Source organism: Camellia sinensis, chromosome 11 (assembly GCF_055761805.1).
Source record: "Camellia sinensis isolate YWXY chromosome 11, ASM5576180v1, whole genome shotgun sequence".
NCBI lineage: Eukaryota > Viridiplantae > Streptophyta > Magnoliopsida > Ericales > Theaceae > Camellia > Camellia sinensis.
In genome coordinates this window covers 171,251,451-171,275,390 of record NC_138971.1, presented here as the reverse complement: position 1 = coordinate 171,275,390, position 23,940 = coordinate 171,251,451, and the positions used below count along the sequence as shown (strand labels likewise).

At 32.9% G+C, this 23,940-nt stretch overlaps 1 protein-coding gene and 1 pseudogene across 1 annotated transcript; both read right to left on the bottom strand.

Annotated features, from left to right (window-relative positions):
• Positions 1-11,290, bottom strand: part of LOC114297754 (golgin candidate 6-like) — a 141,695-nt pseudogene extending 130,405 nt beyond the window's left edge.
• Positions 11,291-19,222: 7,932 nt separating this feature from the next.
• Positions 19,223-21,071, bottom strand: LOC114304392 (uncharacterized). Its single transcript, XM_082896141.1, has 6 exons — positions 20,650-21,071; positions 20,251-20,365; positions 20,041-20,125; positions 19,912-19,963; positions 19,716-19,770; positions 19,223-19,630 (listed from the first exon to the last, which is right to left on the bottom strand). The coding sequence occupies exons 1-6, from the start codon at positions 21,019-21,021 to the stop codon at positions 19,452-19,454; spliced, it is 858 nt and encodes a 285-aa protein (XP_082752267.1). The 5' UTR covers positions 21,022-21,071; the 3' UTR covers positions 19,223-19,451.
• Between the last annotated feature and the right edge of the window lie 2,869 nt (positions 21,072-23,940).

The window sequence follows — 23,940 nt, the reverse complement described above, 5'->3', positions numbered from 1 at the left end:
TTTTTAACTTCACGTGATATTTCAACGCACACTATTATAGTGCATGAAATTTTGCTCCATCCACTCCCAATAATTGGGTAGAGAGCAAAACACTGCTCATACTGGCTACTTGTCTTACACTTAATGACTAATTTATTTAAGCTCGCATTTCTTGGATGACGTGACTCTTGAATGTTACTTCATCCAATGATGTAACATTATTTACAAGCCAAATTACAAAGTCAATCCGCGCAGCTTAATAGTCAAGATCATATACAGGTCTATTGAGGGCTTACTGATTTCATAACTCCAAAACTCGCCAACCAAAACTACGTAGTGTGCCGCTAACCATAGCGCACACATTAGTTTTTATTATGCCAAACAAGGCAACAAAACCACGGCGACTTTGAGTCATGTTTCCTTACTTTGGCTCAATTAAGGTTTGACCTAAAGTCTCCAAGACTTTTGCTCATCTAAAGAATGAGATTACATTGTTTACATTTGAACATCTTTACTAAGTCTAGGTCAACCAATTAACTTTCATAAGCTAAGTCAATTTAGAGAGAAATTCACATTGGGATTAATTTGATTAGCATAATATAATTTTGCCACAAAAATCTAAATTAAAATAGTGACAATATTACACAAGTCGCAAGATCGAAAATCCGCTATGCTCGTAATCATCTCTTGCGCCACAGGTGACAATTATCCAAAATTTAATTTAATTTATGCGCAAAATATTGGTTTTTGGGAGTTAATCTACAAAGATTTCTCTCAACCGAATAACCTTCCACTAACTATGGCATGTCTAAAAGCATGATAAAAAATTCTAATTCCATACAATAGCATCATAATGTAGATTCACAACCAACTCATGCTATGTCACAATTAATAATGGAATTTAAACAAATAAAAATTAATCATGCTATTCTAATTATAACATATTAGAAACTCTAAAAAAAATAATATGTTGTATTAAATATTCAAATTATGCCATAACAGAATGTACATCATTCTGAAATTTTTTGGTAATTTTCTGAATTTTCTGAATTTTTAAATAACTAATAAACACACATACAATTAGAAATAAAATATTTCAGAATCTGGTAAAATGCTATAACTATACCAGTAAATAGTAAACTACAACAGTAGTCTACAATAAAAAATTCAGCCCCAGAAACTTAATCATGCAACACCAGATGCATTTTAAACCAGAAATAATGAATTATTATTTCAGGAAAAATATTTTTTATTTTTATAAAAAATTTCAAAATTTTACAAAAGATAAAAAATTTAATTCTGAGTCTAACGGTACCAACCACGCTTAAAACAAAGCTATAACGAATTAATTATGAGCATTTAACGTAATTCTGAATTTTAAAGAAAACAAACAGACCCTTAACCACAGCCGTCAAACCAGCCAAGCCGGCGCAGAAAACGGCATGGCTCGGCTCGGAGAGCGGCTCAACGCGTGTCTCAGCGCCCGGCGCGCATGTGGGTAGTGTGGACAACGCGCGCGTGAAAGCGTGAAATAGCGCGTGCGTGGCAGCGCGTCTCAGCGCATGGAGGTGCCTGAGAGCGCGAGAAGGCGCGTGACAGCGCGTGTCCACCGCTGACGACGTCATCTGGAGCGTAAGGCACACCCGCCGCCTTCCGGGGTGTTTTCTAGTCCGATTCGGTACTCCCGAACTCCATTTTTCACAACAAAAACATTTATGGCATCGAAAATCACATTTAATGAACATAAAAATGAGGTGTACCACACTCTCAATCTAATGGGAGTTGAAATTTTCCTCCTTTATAAACATTCATGTATATAATGTGTACATATATATATATATATATATAAAATATACACATGATTAGAGAAAACACGAAAATACTCATTTACGCTCTGATACTAATGTAAATCAAAGGTAAACGCAACAGATGAAAAATTATGGTCATGTATTTTTTTGCAGAGTCTGAATTGAAGGATCTTGTGGGTAAATCACGTGCTTCCTGAACCTGGTCAATCAACCCAGCAATAGAGTGATATTACAGAATGAATATCACCTACACAAGTCACAGTGCAAAATGGCTCTTGATGTTGTATTTTGGGAGAGAGTCAGTATATCGGGAAAACATACGATATACGTTATTTTTCTCTTAATGACCCATATCCCATATCATATCAGATATATAGGATAATATCTCATCTATCTATATCAGTTGATATGATAGATATGGATATCCTGAGTGGTTATCCAAGTAAGTTTTGAATTCAAATTCAAACTTACATGGATAAGGTTCAAAGGGTCATGCCACATGGGCGCCCAATTTCTAACATTTGAAATGAGTGACACAACTCAGATTACACAATCTGCATCACTAGTAAAGCATACATGTAATTAAGTAACCTAGCATCCAAGAGGGTGTTCCTTATGATATCTCATTATAAGGGTATTCTTTAAAACCCACACACCCACACACACAAAAGAAGAAAAAGAATGTTATCTTACTGTACACTGCACAGGGACAGGAGCCCATTGGCTTTCTACTCCTAGCATTAAAAGATGGTCGAAATTTTTTTTCTACAACCAATAATATACATAGACCAGTGAGAGAAATCTTACAAAATTATAAGGTTTTTCAGGTATTCATTATAGCAGATAACTTATTTTGAAACAAACCTGAACCAAGACTACTTTACTGGTCAGCCTATTGGCATCTTTTCCAGTGTCAATTTCTGGACCTCCCATTATTAGCAAACCGATGGTCTCTGAAGCACTGAGAAGGTTTATCGTCTACTGGCATCATATTGGTTCAAAGACAAAAAAAAATGACCAGTAAGGTTTCAGTGATAACGCATACATGTGTATGTCTGTCCACGCACATACATGACAGTTTAAACTACAAGAAGTGAACAAAGTTCTAAAAATCTGAGTGTCTAACCTTCTGTTGGTTGAAACTGTAACTGCTTCCTCTAAGCTTCACAATTGATATCAAAGGGTCAACGCCTATAGTCTCCCTTAGCAAGACCTACACCACACCCAGACCATGGTTAGTAGTAGTGAAGGAATGTGTATGCGTCAAAACAAAAATAATAACAAAAGGCCTACAAACCTGATTAGACGTATTGCTACGAATGAGATTGTTCAATAATTCAAGACAGTCCTGTTCTGTGGCAAACAACCATGTCAGAGAAATTACCAATGGCATTAATAATTGGTCAGGGCTATCACCAAAGCTAAAAAAGTGTTTTCCAAAACAAGTCTTTTGACTAGTAGTACAATACATGTGACATCAAAGCATTGATCGCACTGTTAGAAATTTGACATTTAGTGGCGTTTAAAAAATGCCGCTTGTCACGACCCAAACTCGCCCCTATAGGTTTAGCATCGTAACCGGCCAGTAATCCTTGGACTACCGAAGGCCTCTGAACAGATTAACAAGATTAAGGGGCTAGCGGAAGTAAATACATAAATATAGTTGTCCAATGATCTATGCTGACTTACATGAAACAGAGTATTTAAAACTTTATATACATAACCGGTAGTCAACCATACATTATACCCACACACATTACAGTATTTTAGGTACAGCCAATGACAACAAATCAAGTCTTATATATACAGAAACAACAAAACTTAAACACTTGAGACACTCCAGGAACCTCCACGTGACGCACAATGGTTGGCTGACAACAGAACACAGATCCAGACAAAAGCCTTCAGGCTCGGGCTCCAGAATGCTCACATATACATATATATGCACACAATGAGCTAAAGCTCAATGAATAACATTAAGGTAAAGAGGTTAGTGAATGAATTCCGAACATATCATAAGCGTAAAACAGATCATAGCATAATTATTCTCATATCAGAACATAATAATGGCACATCCCATAGAACACATCACAAAACGTATTCCGACTAGAGTAATCGGTTCCGGATACCGATTAAACACATATCACCAAAATGAAGTGACTAATCTCGTAATTACTTGTATGTCATGGACCCGCATTTTCATGTCGTCTCCCATGACTTAGGGCTATCTATGGATGCCATAATAGATTTCAAACTTGGGATGTTCGTTCACGTAAACCGATATCATTTCAGAAATCATAAATTATCACATTTCATTTGGAACATAATTCATATCAACATATCTTTACAGAAATGTTACTCACAGTGGTTCCCGTAAATGGTCAATCAATCCTCGAGTCTTGACCTACAATCACAAAATACATAACACAATTACATATTCAAGTGGCCATTAAGGCTTAGCTTTCCTTACATTGATTCTTGTTCTTCCTTAACACATTGCTCAAAACACACTCTTGAATCTCATAACTTAGTACATTCTTTACTTAGTGTGTTTCTAATCCATAACCTCATTACTATGGCTTAATTAAGGCTTAGGAATGCCTAAGATGCCAAGAGGATGCCAAAATGTGTGTTGGAACACTTAGTAAAATTTTTGAAAATAAGGTCTCCGCTCGAGCGTAGACTTCCTCGCTCGAGCGGACATGCAAAATGAGAGGGGTCGCTCGAGCTTGACTTCCTCCGCCCAAGCAACCTGCAAACTTGGAAAAAGTACTAGTTGGTTGAAATCCACGCTCGAGCTACAACTCCCACGCTCGAGCATATCGACAACATGCAAAGGGTTCGCTCAAGCGTCCAAGTGGTCGCTCGAGCGGAGAGCTCATGTCTGGAAAAAAAATACTGAGAGCTCGCATTCTCCGCTCGAGCGCAGGTTTCCTCGCTCGAGCGGACTATAAAATTCTGGGTTTTTCAAAACAGGGTTTGAGCTTCAAAATGTGATTTTAATGGCTATACTCATGCAAAGCTTGATCAAAACACTTGGAAGGCCTTTCTAAAACACAATTACATGATCACTCTCAAACATTTAGCTCAAATCTCATGGATTTAGCAAATTTGAACTCCAAAGCTCATGCATGGAAGATTTTCAAACTCCTTTCTTTTGTTCTACAAAACATGCAATGAAAATCATAAGCTCGTGAAATTTTGAAACATGAAACATGATAATTTCTTGAAGATGATGAGTAAAACTTACATGCATGCAAAGATTTCAAGAGCAAAACCCAAGACATGAATGAACAAGGTATAGTCCTCCATAAACATGCACACAAGCCATTTTCTTGCTAAAAAACCCAACTTCACTTCAAATTCCAGTAATTGATTCACCAATTTCTTAGTACAAGATGCATGGAAGGTTGTCTACAAAAGAATAGGCTCTAGACTCTTACCTAGCTTCTTGATTTCGAACAATGAGATATGGTCCTCCTAATTTCCTTCTTCTTCTTCAACCTCAAGATCTCACTCTCTCACTCTCTAGTTACACACTCCCTCTCACACAAGAGACCAAAGAGGCCACCTACCACACCCCCTCACTCAGCTGAATATACACAACACACACCTCACTTTGAGCACCATACACGTGCACACACATGCACACTTCCAACACACACACACATGGGTTTTAATCCCCTACACTCAACACCACAAAATGCCTCAACACATTATACACTCAATCACATCTTGGATCATTAATAGGATTAGATTAGGTACCAATCATGCATTATTTAAATCAAACATAAGTAACCTTAATTTATTCAGGTTAGCGCGAAATTCAATTAATCCAAATTAGTTCCCATCAAGGTTCAATTTAATCACATGCGATTTTGACCGAACCGAATCAATTCTTAATAAAATTTGACATGGTGTTCTAAAATTTCCAAATAACACGTTGATGTAATCAATTTCGATTTCGGATGCCGATAAGGCTTTCAATTTACATTTTAAAGTGGAATCCAAACTGATATTTCTACACGTAACAGATAAGAGGCCAAAATCATGTAAATTTCCATAATAATCCCATAATTTATTTATTCGCTTAATTAACATCCTTGATTACTGACTAATGGCTAATTGCGGGTTGGGGTTATTACACCGCTATAGGTGCAAAAAACACCGCTAATTCTTTTCGTGACGTTTAGCACCAAACGTCGAAGACGCGACCGTCGCTATAGCATTATAGCACTTTAAAAACGTCGTTAAATTAGTATAGGCAAAATTTTTAAAAACGCCGCTAAATGTTGTAAATAACGATAACCTGACATCATCTAATATTTAGCAATATTTTAAAAACGCCGTGATAGATTTTTTATTATTTTAAAAATATGACCGTTGACACTGTAATGGCATTTGGGAAAACGCCGTTATAGCACTTTTTTTTCTTTTATAGATTGCGCTTAATTCTGTTAGATTTAACTAAAAAACATACTTGTAATAAAGCTAAAAAATAGCAATAATATGAATAAACCTATTTCAATATATTGACTAAATTTAGGCAAACATTGCATGATTATTCTAAACCAAAATCAAACAACAAACACAACCAAAAAATAAAAAATATTATATCACGGTTGTTAACAAAAACAACAGCCATAACCAAAAAAAAAAAAAAAAACTAATTTGTCCATAAAGACCAAACTTCAGAGCTCTACAAAACATCCATACAAATAACGCCCATACGTACTTGCAAGGAATGATAAAACATAACTACTCAAGTAATTATGATAAATTTGGCCATAAATGACAATGCTACCCAATAAAATAATAGATGAGAAATAAAAAGAAATGAAATCTTACTTCAAGTAATTTCTTCCATCATATCCACCAACAACATATAGAGTATGACATTAATTTCTGCTTAATTTCTTATTATTGATATGTCGAGATGTCAAGAACATTACACCAAACCAAAATAAAGAAGGCATTCAGTGTCTTTGGTTTGAGTTTTTTGAATTAAGTTTTTTGAAAACTGAGTTTTTTGGTTTTCGTGTTTTTTTGTTTTTAGTGAATATTTTTAAAACTTTAAACATTTTTTTTTTACTTTTTTAGATGCACCTTACTTAGATATATCTAAAAAGTAAAAAATTTGTGAAAAAATATTTTTAAAAATTAATAAATACATAAAAATACAAAAAATGTACTGAATTCTCCTTCTTCTTTTTTTTTTTTTTTTGCATTTTTGGTATTTAGTGAATTTTTAAAAGGTTTTTTTAAAAACTTTTCTTTACTTTTCAGGTATATGTATGTTAGGTATGTTTAAAAATTAAAAAAAATTGCTCAAAATATTAAAAAAATTCAGTAAAAACAAAAAAAAAAACATGAAAAATAAAAAAGTAGAATTTTTGAAAAGTGTTTTTGAAAAATGATAACCAAGCATAGTGATTAGTTCCCTCGTCAACAGCAATTTCCACATAGCACAATGTCCTAATTGGATAAGAAAAATAGACGGATTATCCTTTAAATTACTAGCTCATAGCAATACCAGATAGCAAACTAAGAACATAAACAATTCCTGATATAAGATATGCCTTTGTATGAATGAAAAACCAACACATTTGAGCAATAAGAACTTTGTTCAAACACTAGATGTAATCTTAATCTGATACCATCTACAATGCACATAAAATTAAAAAATTAGAAAGAAATAATCAAATAGAAAGAGACCTGAGCAACTGTCGGGCAGCTTATGAGAGTAAGCTGTCAAATTTAGATTCTATGCAAACAAAGAAGCACTGTATACACACATGAAATTGGGATTAATCAGTATATGCATTCAACCCATGCAAACACATTGTTTTGTAAATTGATCAACTTATCATTTGTGATCTTAAGATCGAATGATTTATTTAAGGCCCGATAAACCAGTTAAAAAACAAAAATCATCAGGAAAAAAAAATATGAAAACGCATTAGTAAAACTCAAGGCAAACTATCAATTTCGGGTTGTTCAAAAAAAAAAAAATTCTTTAAGCAACCTCTGGCAGCACATGGTCAAGGCGTTTTAGGGCATGTAGGAGTGACAAAAAAGTGATAAATAACTTGTGTGCATTTCAAACGGTAACTAGTAGGAAATTTTATAATACTAGACTATGGATATCAAGTAAACAATACGTACAAATAAAGTCCCAGTTGAGATTCAAGAAATACCACTAGAGAGTCAAGGAAGCCCAAAACCACTTTAGGTTCAGCAATCAATATACGTTCTGCTTCCTCTACTGTCGATAGGTCGTATATACCAGGTCCCGTCTTCTTTTTCACCCAACTCACAATAGCATCCCTACAAAAGATGAGTAATAAGACAATAAGACAATGGTATTGTTCCATATTGTTCCAACCACCTACAAGAGAAACAAAAGTCAAAGATGCTAAAATGACCATCATACATAATTTCCACCCAAAAAAATGAAAAAACACAATACTGTTTCAAAAGTTGGTAAATCTTGTCTCATACAGTGCAATCTCAAAATATAATATGGTTGCAAATAAAATAAAATATAAATTGGATAAGTTGTCACTTTTGAAGTGAAGTTCATTATAGTTATAAATAATTAATATACATGCTTAACTGTGTCCAACATAAAGCTCACGTTTTCTTAATGAACAGTAGCTTGCCTCAAAAAGTGCCCTAAATCCACGATCCCTTGATATGTTTTCACTCTCAATATCTTTAAGAGAACCCAAATCAGATGTTATTAATGCAGTGAGTACACCAACCTGTCACAACTCAGCCTAATTGAACTATTTGACTAAGTTCTTATGAGTTTTCTTGTTCTTTTCAAGCCAAAACAAGAACAGCTCAATCTTGAAATTTCATTTCCTTCACTGTTTCTTAGAAACCAAAGTCAAATTTATATGTAGTTTTCTTTCAGCTATTGTAATTGTGTTATCTACTTTAGTTTTTCTTAGCAAAATTTGAAGCTTAGCCCTTCATTAGCTGAGCCAAGACCTGCAGATTGGTGTATTTTTACCCTGATAATAACTATGCTGCTTTGCCTACCATACCATGTGTCGATTTTAAGCGTTGCCGATAATTCGCTTAGTATTCAATCAGAGCAAGGTACCTTGAATTTGCAGTTAAATCTGCATGAATACATACATACATAGGTGTATATACTTGTACATCTACACAAATGGAAAGCTAGCATGCATTCCTATATATGTTTTGTTATTTCCAGTCAAATGCTGCAAAAACTGAACCAAGAGGAAAAAAAAACATACTCTTTAAAACTAAAAAACATACTATACAAAAATCTAGCATTCCAATTGATATTGTTGTATCAAGAATTAAGTTTCATGTATAACCATTAAACAAGATAGTTTGCTAGATTCTGGCCCAAACTAACATAAAAAATGCCACAAGCCAAAGCCCCTACAAATAAAAGAAAAGAAAAAAAACACAAGAAGGGAAGTCATGTTACAATTAATAGAGCCATACCATGTTATTGGCAATTACCAGAGTATGTGAATGCCTGACAGAGAACTAACATGAAGATGAAATCTCTTTCTGTGAGAAAAGGTCAAGAAAAGAGTCAGTTTCGATTGTTTTTCCATCAAGAGTTCTAACAGAATAAAAGCAACATCTAGCCTAAGAAAAAAATAATAAGCTTTTTCCCATGACATAAAAAATAAGAGCTAAAGTACTTGATGGATAAAGAAGTACCAGGTTGAAATAGATACCACTTCCATAGTGTCATTCCCAAGATCCTTTCCACCTATAGAGAGAGCGTTCATACAGACATACACAATCATCTCAGTCGATAGTAGAACATTGAAAGAGTTGACATACAAATAATCTAACAAATTTGAATTGTTAGGAGAAAATAACAGTAGAATCTTCAAACATTCTAGTTTCAAAGATGCATCCAATTTGAAAGTCACTTCAATGGAGAACTGGAGAGCAATTATACACCGAACTAGAAAAATAGATTATGACATCAATGTGGTAGAAGTACGGCAATTATCAACATGAAAACACAATGCAGTGTTCAATACCAAAGAAGAGAACACTCAAAGACTGCAAGTACTTTAAAAGAATTCCAGATATATAATTTACTCCCTAAATGAAGAACCTATACCATGTAGGTGTTTTTATCCTCCATCACATTGAACTTTCTAAGAGTAGAACTGATGCATTTGTTATGACATTTCTCTCTGGTGGGCTAAAAATGATGAGTGGCCTAAAAAGAAATATTAAACCCCAAACTAAAAAGTACATAAGATGACAAAAAAATATGAATATCTCATTTGAAACTCTTGCCAATATGAATCTTAGCATACTTTAATTGTCCAAGACATTGTTGGATCATCATTGTCAGCAGGTCAAAAATAAAGCAGATTTATTTATCAAAAATAAAAAAATAAATAAAGAAGTTTTAAGTGAATCTCAAAATATTTCTACTCTTCTAAGAATAATTCAGTTCTGGATAAATATTGTATGCAGAACATTGGTCCTGTCTTAACTTGTGTACTAGTTGAATCTAAAATAAAGAAGGGAAAGGATAACTGAGAGATTAGAACCTTGGAATACCTGCTAGAGAGCTAACTCATAAGATTGAACAGCCTCCTCAAATGTACAAAGGGAAGAGTCATCCCATACCAATGTTGCAGCTAAATTAGATATACCTTCAAGTTCATCTAACTCAATCTGTTGAAAAATATTCTCATTTTAATATAAATGTGCAGAGCAGCTCTCCACTGAGGGACAAAAAAAAAACACACAACCCAACAGAGTCTAAATCCCAATTCTTTGCTAAAATGAAAAAGGACATATACCAAAACACAAATGTAAACTAGTTTTAATGGATATTAATAGACATGGTATGGAAGAGAAGAAATGCAAGCACAGGACGGTAACAAGAATAAATGTGGAAACGAATGTAAGGTTACCTCAGGTATAAAAAGGTAAAATGAACCTCTTCTGTGCTTCATGGAAGATGACTATATATCAAAATCAACATCTATAAAACGATCAGCCCTTACAAGTCTTGAATCTAGTGAGAGATATCTGTAAAAAAACCAAATAGGGGTTCATCAACTCATTAGCATAAAAGTTAAAATACCTACTGATGTGTCCATAACATTATCAACAGTGCACCTTTTCAGAAAAGATCATCCAAAATTGGTGCTTACAGCATGCATGGGTGACAAATCATGTACTTGCTCAGAGGGACCATGGCTCTGAAATCTAAATCTTACGGAAAAACTTTGTTAAAACTTTGTAGAGTGCATTACTTTTGACCATTATTGAACCATACCATGCATGAAAAATTTAAGTCCATGTTGTTTAAATGCATATTATTCACTAGAAGTGCTAAATATGGGCACATCAAATGTACCCATGCATGCACATCTACATAAGATCAGCCCAAGAGCTCATCTCACCTTAGTGATCAAGAAATGTGGAGAACAAATGAAAGAAACTGTACATTGGAAACTGCAATAAGCAGTCTTCATTCACACGTGGAATGCCTATCTCACGTCATTAAAATACAAATTGCCCTTCTATTAACACTAATTTCTTACGTGGATGATCTACTAGGCAAGCATTAAAAGATGAACGGTCTAAATTAAGTACAACAAATCCTACCTTATCTGACTCCACTATCAATGCAAATCAGCAATTTTATTTTAATTTATTTTCAACACAATAACACAATAAGATGACTACAACGAAATTTTCATCTCCCATTATCTCCAAAAAATGTTAGCTACTCAGCTTACTTTGCAATTTAAGAAATGTTGCTCATGAATTTCATCTCCCACACACACACACATACACACAAAGTTAAGGAAATTAAGTTGGACTGGGAATGTCAATACTTTCCATTTGATATCCCAATTTTATATGGAAAAAATAACCTACCTTTCAAGAATATGGAAAAAAATGAACTACCTTTCACGATAAAAGCCACTCCCTCTCACAATCTCTACATCTCTATTTTCCTTCTGTCTTTTTCCCAAGAATTACATCTCTGTCTTCTGTCTTTTTTCCCAAGAATTACAATGGATCAGCAAGTTGTTTTTCCTCAACAACCACCACGATCCATTATTAAAAAACCCTCAAAATTTTCTCGGTTTCTTCGATCCATTTTTGGCAGCTGCGGCGGGAAGTCAGTGGAGAAGACATTAGTTGAGGATGAAAAATATGGGAATACAGATTATTCTTTTTCTTTTTCTTCCTTCGTCTTGGACTCGGATTCAGCTTATTCTTCAAAGGAAAAGGGCAGAAAAAATGAAAAATTGCAAAATGAGTTTCAGAAGGTGACGAATGACATTAAGGAAGAACTTCAAATGGCTGACTTGAAAGGGAAGTTGACAAAAACTACTAAAAAGAAGGAAGCGGAGAAGATGATCAGTGATTTAAAGATGGAAGCTGGAACGTTGAAGGGTGAGAATTCAAAGCTTTTATAAGAACTTGTCACCGAATGTAGCCAGCTGAGGGAGAAATTGGGTGAGAGAGAAAGGGAACTTGCGAGTCACACCGAGATGCATGAGACCCATAAGAGTGAAACATCAACTCGAATAAGGGGTTTAGAACTTGAGCTGGATTCTCTGCGTATCCAGAAAGGAGATGAAGTGAAGTTGCTGATGGAGAATCTCAACACGATTGAGGAAGACTATGGCTACTTTGAGAGCTGTGTTTATGAAATTCTAAATGCGTTTCAAGGTGCAAAGAACAGGGTCAGAGAATTGGAAGAAACAATCGAAAAGGAGTCAGAAAAAAAAATTACTGATCAACGGAAGATGAAGGACCTGGAACGGGAGATGGACTCTCTACGGAACCAGAATAGTGATCTGGAAGAGCAGCTAAGAAGTAAAAACCACGAGACTGATGATTCTGAGTTCCCCACCTTTGCCGATGAGATCAGGCCTGTTTTTCCCATTTTCGGCAGAGATGAGCTCGACGGAGTTCCGACAGTAACCTACTGCGTCTTCGGAAGAGTGAAGCCGACGGTGGCCGGAGGAGGAGTGACGATGGCGTAGGAGAGAGATCGGAGGAGGCGGTTGTTGATGCCGTACAGGCAAGAAAGGTTCTTTGCCAACGTGAAGATGTTGACCAAAAATGTCAAGAAAATTGGAAATGCTCTTAAAGCTATCGTCTGGTAGAAGAAGGCCAAACAATTGTTCTAAATTTTTATTTTATTTTATTTTATTTCTTTTGTATTTATGTCTATTATTGTGATTTTTAATTGATTGGTATATTTGATTGGTTTATAAGAACTTTTACCACTCTAGACTTTGATTTTTTTTAAAAAAATAATTTCACCTTTAGCTTCATATAGGCAAGGTAGACTAGAAAAAAAAAAATTGACATAATTTTAAATAAAAAAATACTAAAAAAAATTGAAATAAAATATAATTTATTTAAAATTTTCTGAACAATTAAAACTTAACGAGTTTAGAAAATATATTAAAAGTTTAGTTTGTTTATTATTCAAGTCAATTTTAAATGAGTTTTAATCCAAAAAAAATAACGAATTAAGTTAAAATAGTTTGAATTTTTTTAAAAAAAGTTCTATAATACATATAAATTATATCCTCCAATCATGATTGAAGTTTTTACACACTGATTTAAGTAAATATTTCAATAAAAATTCTAATGGTAAATTTTTATTCTGTTTGGAAATTGATTATTGCGCTATTACGTAATTTAGTGGGCTTTCTAAACTATTTTAAGTATTTTTTTTACTTTTAAAATTTATTTAATTTAAATATACCTAGAAAGTAAAATAAGTATAAACATAATTTAAAAAATCCCTAAATACACTTTTTTAATATTTTTTTACAAATATTTTATTTTTTAAGTCCATATAAGTTAAGAAACAAATTTTTTTAAAATATTTAAAAATTTCACTAAAAACAAAAAAAAAAATTAAAAATCAATTTTAAAAACTCAAAATCAAACAGTTTATAATTTTTACTTAGATTTGTTTTTTTAAAAAAAAATCTCAGTGTTATTTACCAAACTGTTGGATGTTTGAGTCAATATTTAAATTAAATCTTTTTTCATTTGAGAAAAAATGAATAAAACTCAATTTGATATGAGTATGAAACAAAAAGTTTAAATGTATTTTGAATATTTATATACAAAAAACATCTTCTATTTTACCAAACTAAGAAAATGCCAAAGAAGAGGGGGAAAAAAAAAACAAAACAAAAACAAAAAAAACCAAAACAAAACAAAACAAAGCAAACATTGAAACAAAAAAAAAAAAAAATTATCAAAAAATAGCTCGATTATTCTATGAAAATTTTGTATTATTTAATATAGAGCGTTGCTAATAATGTCACATTTTTTCTTTGGATCTCTACTTTCTTCTAGTTTTTTTGGAGAAAAATAAGTGAAACATCCCTCTCCAACTTTGTATAGTAGGAGAGGTCTAAGATTTCTTTTTATTAATTAATGTCCCTTAATATTTTCATAAAGAAAATTTAACTCAGAGAAATTTCGATCTCGACTCAAAGAAATTTCAATTTTCACATAGAATTTTTTATGAAAATTAAAATTTCTAAGAGTCGAAGCAAAATTTCTCTGAGTTGGGCAAAATTTCTCTGAGTAAAATTTTCTTTGTAAAAATGTTGAGGGACCTTAACTACTACAAAAATTTTATTTGTCTTTTATCTTATAATATCTTAATATTATGGACTTTAAAAAAAATCTCATTTTTTTTATTACAATTTTATCTTAACAATAAATTTCAATTTTATCTTTATTCCTAACCTCTCAAAAGTGTAACCCAAACCCTCCTTCCACTCCAACTATCACTCTATTCGGCCAACACTCTCCCCCATAGCCTTTTTTCTTGAGAAAATAATTAATCAGTGATAACTTCAAAAATAAATATCAATTTCATGAAAAAAAATTGTGTTTGACTTTAATATAACAAAGTTTTTCATTAGTTTATAAATATTTTCTTTAAATTTTATTCAATGAAAATTTTCATCTTTTCTACTCATCTTCCACTTCCATCTCATTTTTTGTGCACAAAAGGGTTGGGTTTTAGAGAAGGAAGAGCTATGTGGTTGTGGGGCTGGTCGCAGTTAGAAGCTGGGCTGGCACAATTGGAGTGATAAAGACTTATAACTTGAAATTTAAAATTCGCTTATAATAACATAATTACATAATTGAATTTGTGATAAATAAAAATTTGACATATAAAAATTTATTTTTAAGGCCTTTTTTTTTTCATATATGAACTTTTTAAATTTAGGAACACTTATCAATCAGTCATATTAATTAGACTTATTTATTTATATGTCTTAACTGATAAATTTATCACTGCTAATTTGTTTATAACACCAAGAAAATTGACTAATTTATCAGTTAATAAATTTATCGATGAAATTTAATAGATAATAAATTCTAAAGATAAAACCTATCGATAATTTATCCTTAAATTTTAGGGTACGATGGATGTGACCTAACAATTTTTGTAGTAGAATTGCACATTTCGTGTCTGCGTCACATGTACATAATTATTAGCTTAATATATATATATATATATATATATTTGTTATTGAATTATTATCTTATTAGCCCTGTTTGGCATTTGATTTTTCCGATTAAATAGTTAAATTATAATAATTTACTTTTTCTCTCACAATTATTAAACCTATTACAAAAAAACAAACAAACAAACAAACAAAGTCAACTATCATTCCAAACATAATTTTTTTTAACCAAGTTAAAATAGTCAAATAGCCAAAAAAATCAACTAAAATAATAAAGTTTCCAAACGGGCCATCTGGAATATTGAATATTGAACCAACACTAATAGGGTGTTTTGGGCAAGGAGAGATTCTACTCACTCTGTTTGGTTTTAATTTTCTAAATTTATTTTTTAGAAAATTTTAATTTTTTGTTTTCATTGAATTTTTTTTTAATATTTTTGGCAATTTGTTAATATTTTTGGCATTTTTTTTTAAAAAATTCGTATAATATTTGTGAAAAATCTTTAAAAAATTTACTAAATACCAAAAATACAAAAAAAAAAATTGAAAATTCAGAATATTTTTCATATTTTTGTGTATTTATTAATTTTTTTTAAAAAAATTTCACAAATATTTTACTATTTATATACATCTAAGTAAGGTTCAACTAAAAAAGTAAAAAAATACTTAAAATTTTAAAAATATTCACTAAAAATAAAAAAAAAATACGAAAAATAAAAAAACTCAATATCTAGAAAACTAAAACTAAACACATTGATTTATATTCAAAAAAATGTTTAAGTGAATCCAATTTTTTGATACATCTTATTAAATTATTTAGGGTTATAATTTATTCCTAGCATGCCCTTTTTTCTTTTCTTTTTTCAAATTATCCTTTTGAGGTACATACAAATAAAATAAATTAAAAATTTTAAATTAGTTTTGAAAAACCTTTCTTTTGTTCACGTATATACATGGAATACGATCAAGAAACCCAGTACTGGTAAAGGAGGATGGAAAAGGAAGATGACGAATATTTAGCATGCTTTTCGTCATTATTCTTCGAACTTTATAACTGAACAAATTCACTTTGTTCGGCTGTGTATTGCAGAACAAAGTGAAATTGTTTAATTATGAAAATCCAAACAATAATAACAAAAAATAAGTTGAATATTCGCTTTTATTTAAAAAAAATACAAAAATCAATAATTGTACTTTTATATTTATGTGAATACTTACATCCTCTTTGATGTGTTGTTTTAAAAAATTGTTTTAATTATTACTCTCATCCATTGCTTGATTTTGTTTAAACTTTTTTCTATTTGCAAATAATAATATAATAAAAAACAATGATATTTATGATAATGATGAGTTTTGGTGGGATGGATTGGAGTTTTGGAGTGAGGAAGAAAAAGAAGAGAAAATAATTGAAACTTGGGAAAAAAGATGAAGATATTTAAATGTAAAGAATACATATAATTGATTAGGGTGCACTATGAAAAAAAAATATTTTAATGTTTAATATGTATTGTCTTTATTAGTAAATTCATATTGAATATAATAAAAATTAAAATTTTAAATTTTGAATTGAACGTACTGAGATGGGCAAGGCATAGGCCTACATAGTCCTGTAATTGGACCCGACGTCAGGGGTCTAGATAGAACCCACATCAGGCCCAAACTCCCTTGGATAAGATATAGGGATTTTTACGGGCCAGTCCTATTTTCAAGGGTTATTACCCAATAAGTCCTTAATGAAGACTCTTTTACCTATAGGACCTGAGCATTTTTGTTTATTCCATTTTTGCCCTCATGTTTTATATCCAGATCTGTGAGATGAAAGATGAAAAATGAAAAAAAAGAAGAAAGAAGCTCTCTCTCTACACATTCCTCCATCAACGACCATCGCCATCTCCACCTCCACCATTGCCGACCATCGACATCTTCACCTCCACCGCCACCGACTTCTTCACTTCCACCTCCACCATTGTCGCCGATCACTGCCGTCTTCACCTCCATAGTCATCGTCGCCGATCATTGCCGTCTTCACCTCCATAGTCATCGTCGCCTCCACCTCTAGATCTAGGATCTAGGCTCTTTGCTACCAGGTCTTCTCTCTCTCTCTCTCTCTCTCTCTCTCCCTCTCTCTCTCTTTATATATTGGGAGAAGATCCCAGTGATAAATCTATTTAAACCAGTGATAAATTTGTTTAAACTACTGATAAATCAGTGACAATTTGTTTAAACTAATAATAAATCATTGACAAATTTGTTTAAACCAGTGATAAGTTTATTTTTGTGAATTTATTATTGAAATTTATCACTGTTTAAACCAGTAATAAGTTTGTTTTTGTGAATTTATCACTGTTTAAACTAGTGATAAGTTTGTTTTTGTGAATTTATCATTATTTAAATAAGTTTGTTTTTGTGAATTTATCACTGAAATTTTTGAGTTACAGTGTTGAATGTAGGGGTAAAAGTAGAAAACACTGTTTGAACCAGTGATAAATTTATCATTATTGAATATTTTTTAAATTTGTTTTTGTAAATTAGTAAATTAGTGTGTATGTATATGAGTATGAAATTTATCACTGATAATATTTTTACCAGTGATAAATTTATCACTGCTAAATTAGTGTGAATTTATTTTTGTGAATTAGTAAGTGTGTGGATGTGATTTTGTGAATTAGTAAGTATGTATGTATGTGAGTATGAGAAAATAAAAGGAACAATATATAAGGAACAAAAGGAAGACAACATACAGGGAAGGGCTTACAGGAGAGAACTCGTGAGCAGTTTCTTTGTTTCACACATATGGCGTGATATTGAAAGGTAAAATTGGAAACGAAAATAAGACAGGACTTAGCTATTATTAATTTACTTTCACGGGATCGGCTTGTAAGTTCCCCCAAGATATAGGCCTAGATAAACAGGCCCCACTATTTAAAAATGAAAAAAAACGTTGCGGCTGGGCCTCGTAGAAACATAGAATGGGCCTGGTCCAACTGATCAGATTTAACTAACTGATTATTCATTAGTTCATTAGTTCATGGATTGTACTTTTTGTTACAATAATGTTTAAGTAGAGTATAGAAAGATGAAAAATGTATTATTATTATTATTATTATTATTATTTGTTATTTTAGTAATCAGTATGAGAAAATATAAGAAGAAAAAATTACATCACGTAATAATAAGATTTGAACTTAGACACCACACCTCATAAATGAGTCTCCTCTAGAGATTATAAGTTCGATTTTCATGTAGGACATTAGGAATGGTTTTTCTCTTTCGTTTTAGATTTAGATATAGGGCAAAAAATAAAAAACTAAGCTAAACAATTTTTTGGCTAAAAAAATAGTTTCTCTATAAATATATATATATATATATATATTTGGAAATCTCAACAAAATTATTTAAAAAATGGATTTTTTTTAAGGTCTCTAATATTAAAGATTTTATAAGATAAATGGCATATAATATTTTCATAATAGTTAAGATCTCTTAATATTCTTACAGAGAAAATTTGACTCAAAGAAATTTTGCCCGACTGAGAAAAGCTGAAATTTTTCTGAGTCGGGCAAAATTTCTCTGGGTCAAATTTTTTCTATGAAAATATTGAGGAACCTTAGCTAATAAAAAAAACATCTTAAACCTCTCCTACTAAATGAAGTTGGAGAGAAATATTTTATTAATTTTTCCTAAAAAATGATTTTAACGTCCATACTATATACTATAAGAAATACCACCTGTCTTTTTGGTTATGTTAACAAAGACACCACAACACTAAAGGGATAATATGATAATTTCTCATCAAAAAGCAAAAGTTTGAAAAGACTCACTAGACTTTCTCCAAAACATAAATAAATAAATAAAAATAACAATTACCAATTACGTCACTTTTTTTTTGGAATTGTGAAAATGCAAAAAAAATAATAATAATAAAATAAAAAAAATAATAAAAAGAAAAATACTGAAAAAGCAATTGCCAAATTTATAGCTTTTTTCCCCAACAATTTACAACTGTACTTCTTTTAATTTCTTCTAATAAATATAGATATGAAATCATATGGAACATTATTATGTGAGATCACCATTCTTGAACTTGCTTCATAGAACACCTTTTTTACGACTATGTTCTCATCTACAATGTTTTGTCACTGAAACATGCTCAAAATGTCTTCTACTTGAAGAAAATCTTCGAAATGAAGAGCAATGTCTGGAGTGTGTAGCTGAGAAAGATAGCCATGAATTTCCAGAGGTTAAGGTACCAAGCTAGAAAGGGGCTTATAAAGGGTCCCAAAACCATGTTGTAAATCCTTAATATTACTTGTAGCACACCCTGTGGACTCTTTAGGAACCCTACACAACCCACAAAAAATTGATCTGTATTATTATGTGATAGTGATAAAATTTAGTTTTGGAAATGTTAAGGAAGTCTACATACACTCTGTAGCGGTTGGAAATGCATCGAATAGTGAAGTCACAATCTTCAATAAAATCTACGAATCTCAAAATAAAAACAAACGAATCAACAACAAAAAATAAAAAATAAAAAAATAGTGGAATCTCAAAATAAAAACAAACGGATCCAAAAAAAAAAAAAATCAATAATGTTCTAAGGAGAGTCATAGTGGAATTACCAATACTGAGCCTCCTGGTTTCATTGGCGACTCGATTAGAACTTGAGCTCTCCTGCATTATAATGTGCTCCATTATAATTGTGTAATAGAAAATTGAGGTGAATATTGAAATTGATTTTTATTTAATACTTGATGACTAGTTTGGTTCCGTTTTCCATTGAACATTCATAAAAACTGCAGCCTTTGGTGAAGGGGATCTGTTTTTTGTTCCATTCTGTCATGGTAATAGAACACATTTATTGTCAAGTTTTATGTATCACTTAAAAAGATGGTTATCGTGCTGATGAGAAACAACATTGTTAAATTCATTTGAGACAACGAAAGATGAGATCGAATTACCTAGATGCCAAGTTACTCCAATTGTAAAATCATCTCCCTCGCACATGTGTCCTATCTTGAACTTGACATTTTGACCCATGCTCGTGATTAGTTGCCCAAAGAACTCCATAACCTCCTACAGTTGCACATAGAAGCAAATAACACAATAAAGTTGCTTTTGTCTTGGCGCAAAGAAAATGTTGCTTTACAAAAATTATTCTAGTAATTGGCAAATCAGTAGACAAGCACTAATGCTTCATTTGTTTAGGCAGAAAACATTTTCTATATATAAAAAAAAAAATCTTTAATTTTAATTTTCAGTCATACAAAGTGTCAAAAAAAAAAAAAAAAATCAAAAAACTTTTTCCACGAAAGTAAACATAGTTGCGTTTATGCTTAAAAGGAGAAATTGAGAAAGACCTTTTTCCCCTGGAATGGTTTGATGAATGAGCAATCGTCAAAATAACAATTATCAGAGATGAACTCGCGGAGTTTGTTCAAATTCTTCTCATTGATAGAGGTATAGAATTGCTTAATTGAGTCAGATGAAGAAAGTAGATTAGGCCCAATATCACCACTGCTCGCTGATAACATGACTACCTTCAACCTACGTTCTCTGATGGGTTTGTTCCATATCCTTGCTTTCATGTATATATGCTGCCCTACACTCTTCGTGTTATTAATCTTAAGCGGACATGTTTTCATAGGCAAGAAACGAAGAGCCCCTACCATTGCTTTGGAGGGTGTAATCTGCCCTGTGGCATGGCCTGAGAAGACAGCTTGAGCAGCCATTGTCTATTCAAAACAGATTGGCACCACTACCCACCAAAACTTGGTGTAGAGACATTTAAATACTTTGAAGATTGTATGGAACGGGGTTTTTTTTTGGTGGCTTGGAATCGAAACAAGGAATCATTCTTTGATTTGTAGCTTTGTTTTGTAATTGTCAGAGAACATTTTGTGCCTTGGCATGTAATCAAAGAACCATTGTTTCATTCAACATTGAAAGTTGGACATAACCCAAAAGGTTAACCTGGTGGTCAAAGTCTGAGTCAAGGTGTGGTTTCTCCATAGTTTCAAATTTGAAATCACCTAAATGTAAGTAATTTCTTGGAATCAGTTTATAATTAAGCTCCTATTAGTGAATGGTGAAATTGATTTTGAAGTTAATTAGTTCATTAAGCCAGACACTACTAAAAAAACATTAAAGCCTGAACGGTCCTATTTTACATTGATCCTATTTTACAACGATCCTACCACATTTCCTATTTTACAAGTCGATGGAGTCACGTATCTGCCAAAAGTGCAAAATAAATTCTTTTCCTTTAGTATCATCTATTGTACAATAAATTATTTTCCTTCGGTATCATCTATTATATCAAAGGGACTATTGAGAAAGTGGATAATTAAAGAAATGTGCAACCATCCATTTAAAATGGAGGTACATTTTCCCAATAAAAATGAATAGTTAAAAAAATGTATAAACTATTTAATATTCAAAAAACCAACAACTGGTTAAGTACGCCTACCATAAAGAAATTTTACCAGCTTCATTGGGTTGCTATATTATGATGGACCCATCTTCCAGCCACGCCCTTGAACATTTTTAGAGCCTCATATGATATGGGCTGTGCTTTGTTTATTGTTTGTTTGGGATCCTTTTTGGAATAAATTTAGTTGCTTTTTCAAATATTAAGCTTATCCCAATAAATAATTAAGTAAAGTAAATTATACCAATTTTAGAGCTTTGATGTCAACATATTTTTTAGTAAAGATAAAGTGATCGGAACTAATTCAGATGGTATACACACATGAATAAATAAGGTAAAAAATATAATTTAGTCTAAAAAATATGCTAACACTAGTTTCTATAAACCTCAGTAAGGGTTAGTGTGATTTACCAAAAAAATAAAAAAGTATAATGTTTGGTGGCCCGAATTTTCGTGGCACGAATATGTCAAAATGACGTTGTTTTATACAAAAAAAGACGTTTTACACCAAAAACGACGTCGTTTTGAGTGTTTCAAATCATTCGAGTCATAATTTTTCAGTCACCTAACATTGTTGAAAAAAAAAATGAATGGAATCATTGAATAGTGGACCAAAAAAAATAGTACACATACAAGGGCAGGTGCAACCCCAAAGTGTTTGAATTGCACCATATCACAAAATGAGTTGTACATGTACTACCATGTTTATGTAATTTTTTTTCTATCCGATTCAGTAATTCCAAATATATATATAAGTAGAGCCTAGCTAAAGTTTCGTTTCACATTAGTTAACGATAATTAATTTTTTTTGTATTGAGATTTGTTTAGCCGGTCTTTTTTTAATCTCGTTTAGTTTTTGTTTTTGAACTTTTGTTACAGTAGTTAACTGCTTTTTGGACAATACATAGGCTCCTTTTGGAAAGTGGGTTATAATCCACTTTCCAGATTATAATTCACTTCTCCTCTCACAAAAAAGTTGCTTATAAGCAGCTTTTAACCAAATAATTGATTATAATCATCTTCTCAAAATAACCCATACTAGATGTATGGGTACAGAAAAGTCACGTACTTATTAATGAAGAAATCAAAAAGTAGAGAATAGAAAAACAATTTCAAAATAATGCATCAATTATTTGTACTTTTAGGTGTCGTTTGGTAACACTTCCGTTTCAATTTTTTGTTTATATTTATAAAAATTTTAAAAACTCAAATAAAAACTTGTTTGGTAAAATTTTTGATTTATAAATTAGTGGTCTCAGTTTATAAATTTGGCCAAAAAATGAAAACACAAAAAATGTGTTTCCATTTTGAGTTTTGAGTTTTTGTTTTTACCACTCAACACTAGCCACCTCCGGCCACCATTTTCCACCATCGTCTTCCACCACCACCACCCACTCCTTACCACCACCTGCCACCACCACTCACCACCCACCAGCCACCCACCAACCACCTGTTACCCACTTGCCACCACCATCCACCCCTCGCTACCACCACCACCACCACCACCCACCACCTACCTGCCATCCAACCGCCACCACCCACCACCCGCCACTACCATCCACCGTTCGCCACCTACTTGCCACCACCACTCACTACCCACCTGCCACCACCATCCACCACCCGCCATCACCAGCCACCTACCACCTACCCGCCACCACCACCTACCACCACCACCACCATCACCCGTCAGCCACCACCACTCACTCGCTACCATTTACCACCCACTACCGTCACCCACCCATCCACCCACCACCACTACCACCCGCCACCTACCTGCCACCACTCACCACCACCCGCCATCCGCCCACCCATCTGCCACCACCACCCACCACTACTACCCACTCACTACCACTCGCCACCGTCACCCACCCACCCACCATCACCACCCACCACCCACCCGCAACCCCCCACCACCACCCGCCATCCGCCACCCACCCGCCACCACCACCCGCCACCACCATTACCACCACCCACTCGCTACCACCCACCGCCCGCCGCCACCACCACCAACACCCACTCGCTACCACCCGCCACCGTCATCCATCCACCCACCACCACCACCACCCACCCACCACCACCAGCTATCCACCAGCCACCATCACCACTTTCCACCACCGTCTTCTGCCACCACTTGTCATTTCTCATTCTTTTTTATATTTTTAAAATTTTTTAACTATTTTGTCAATTACCAAACGCGTTTGTAGTTTATGTTTTTCTAAAA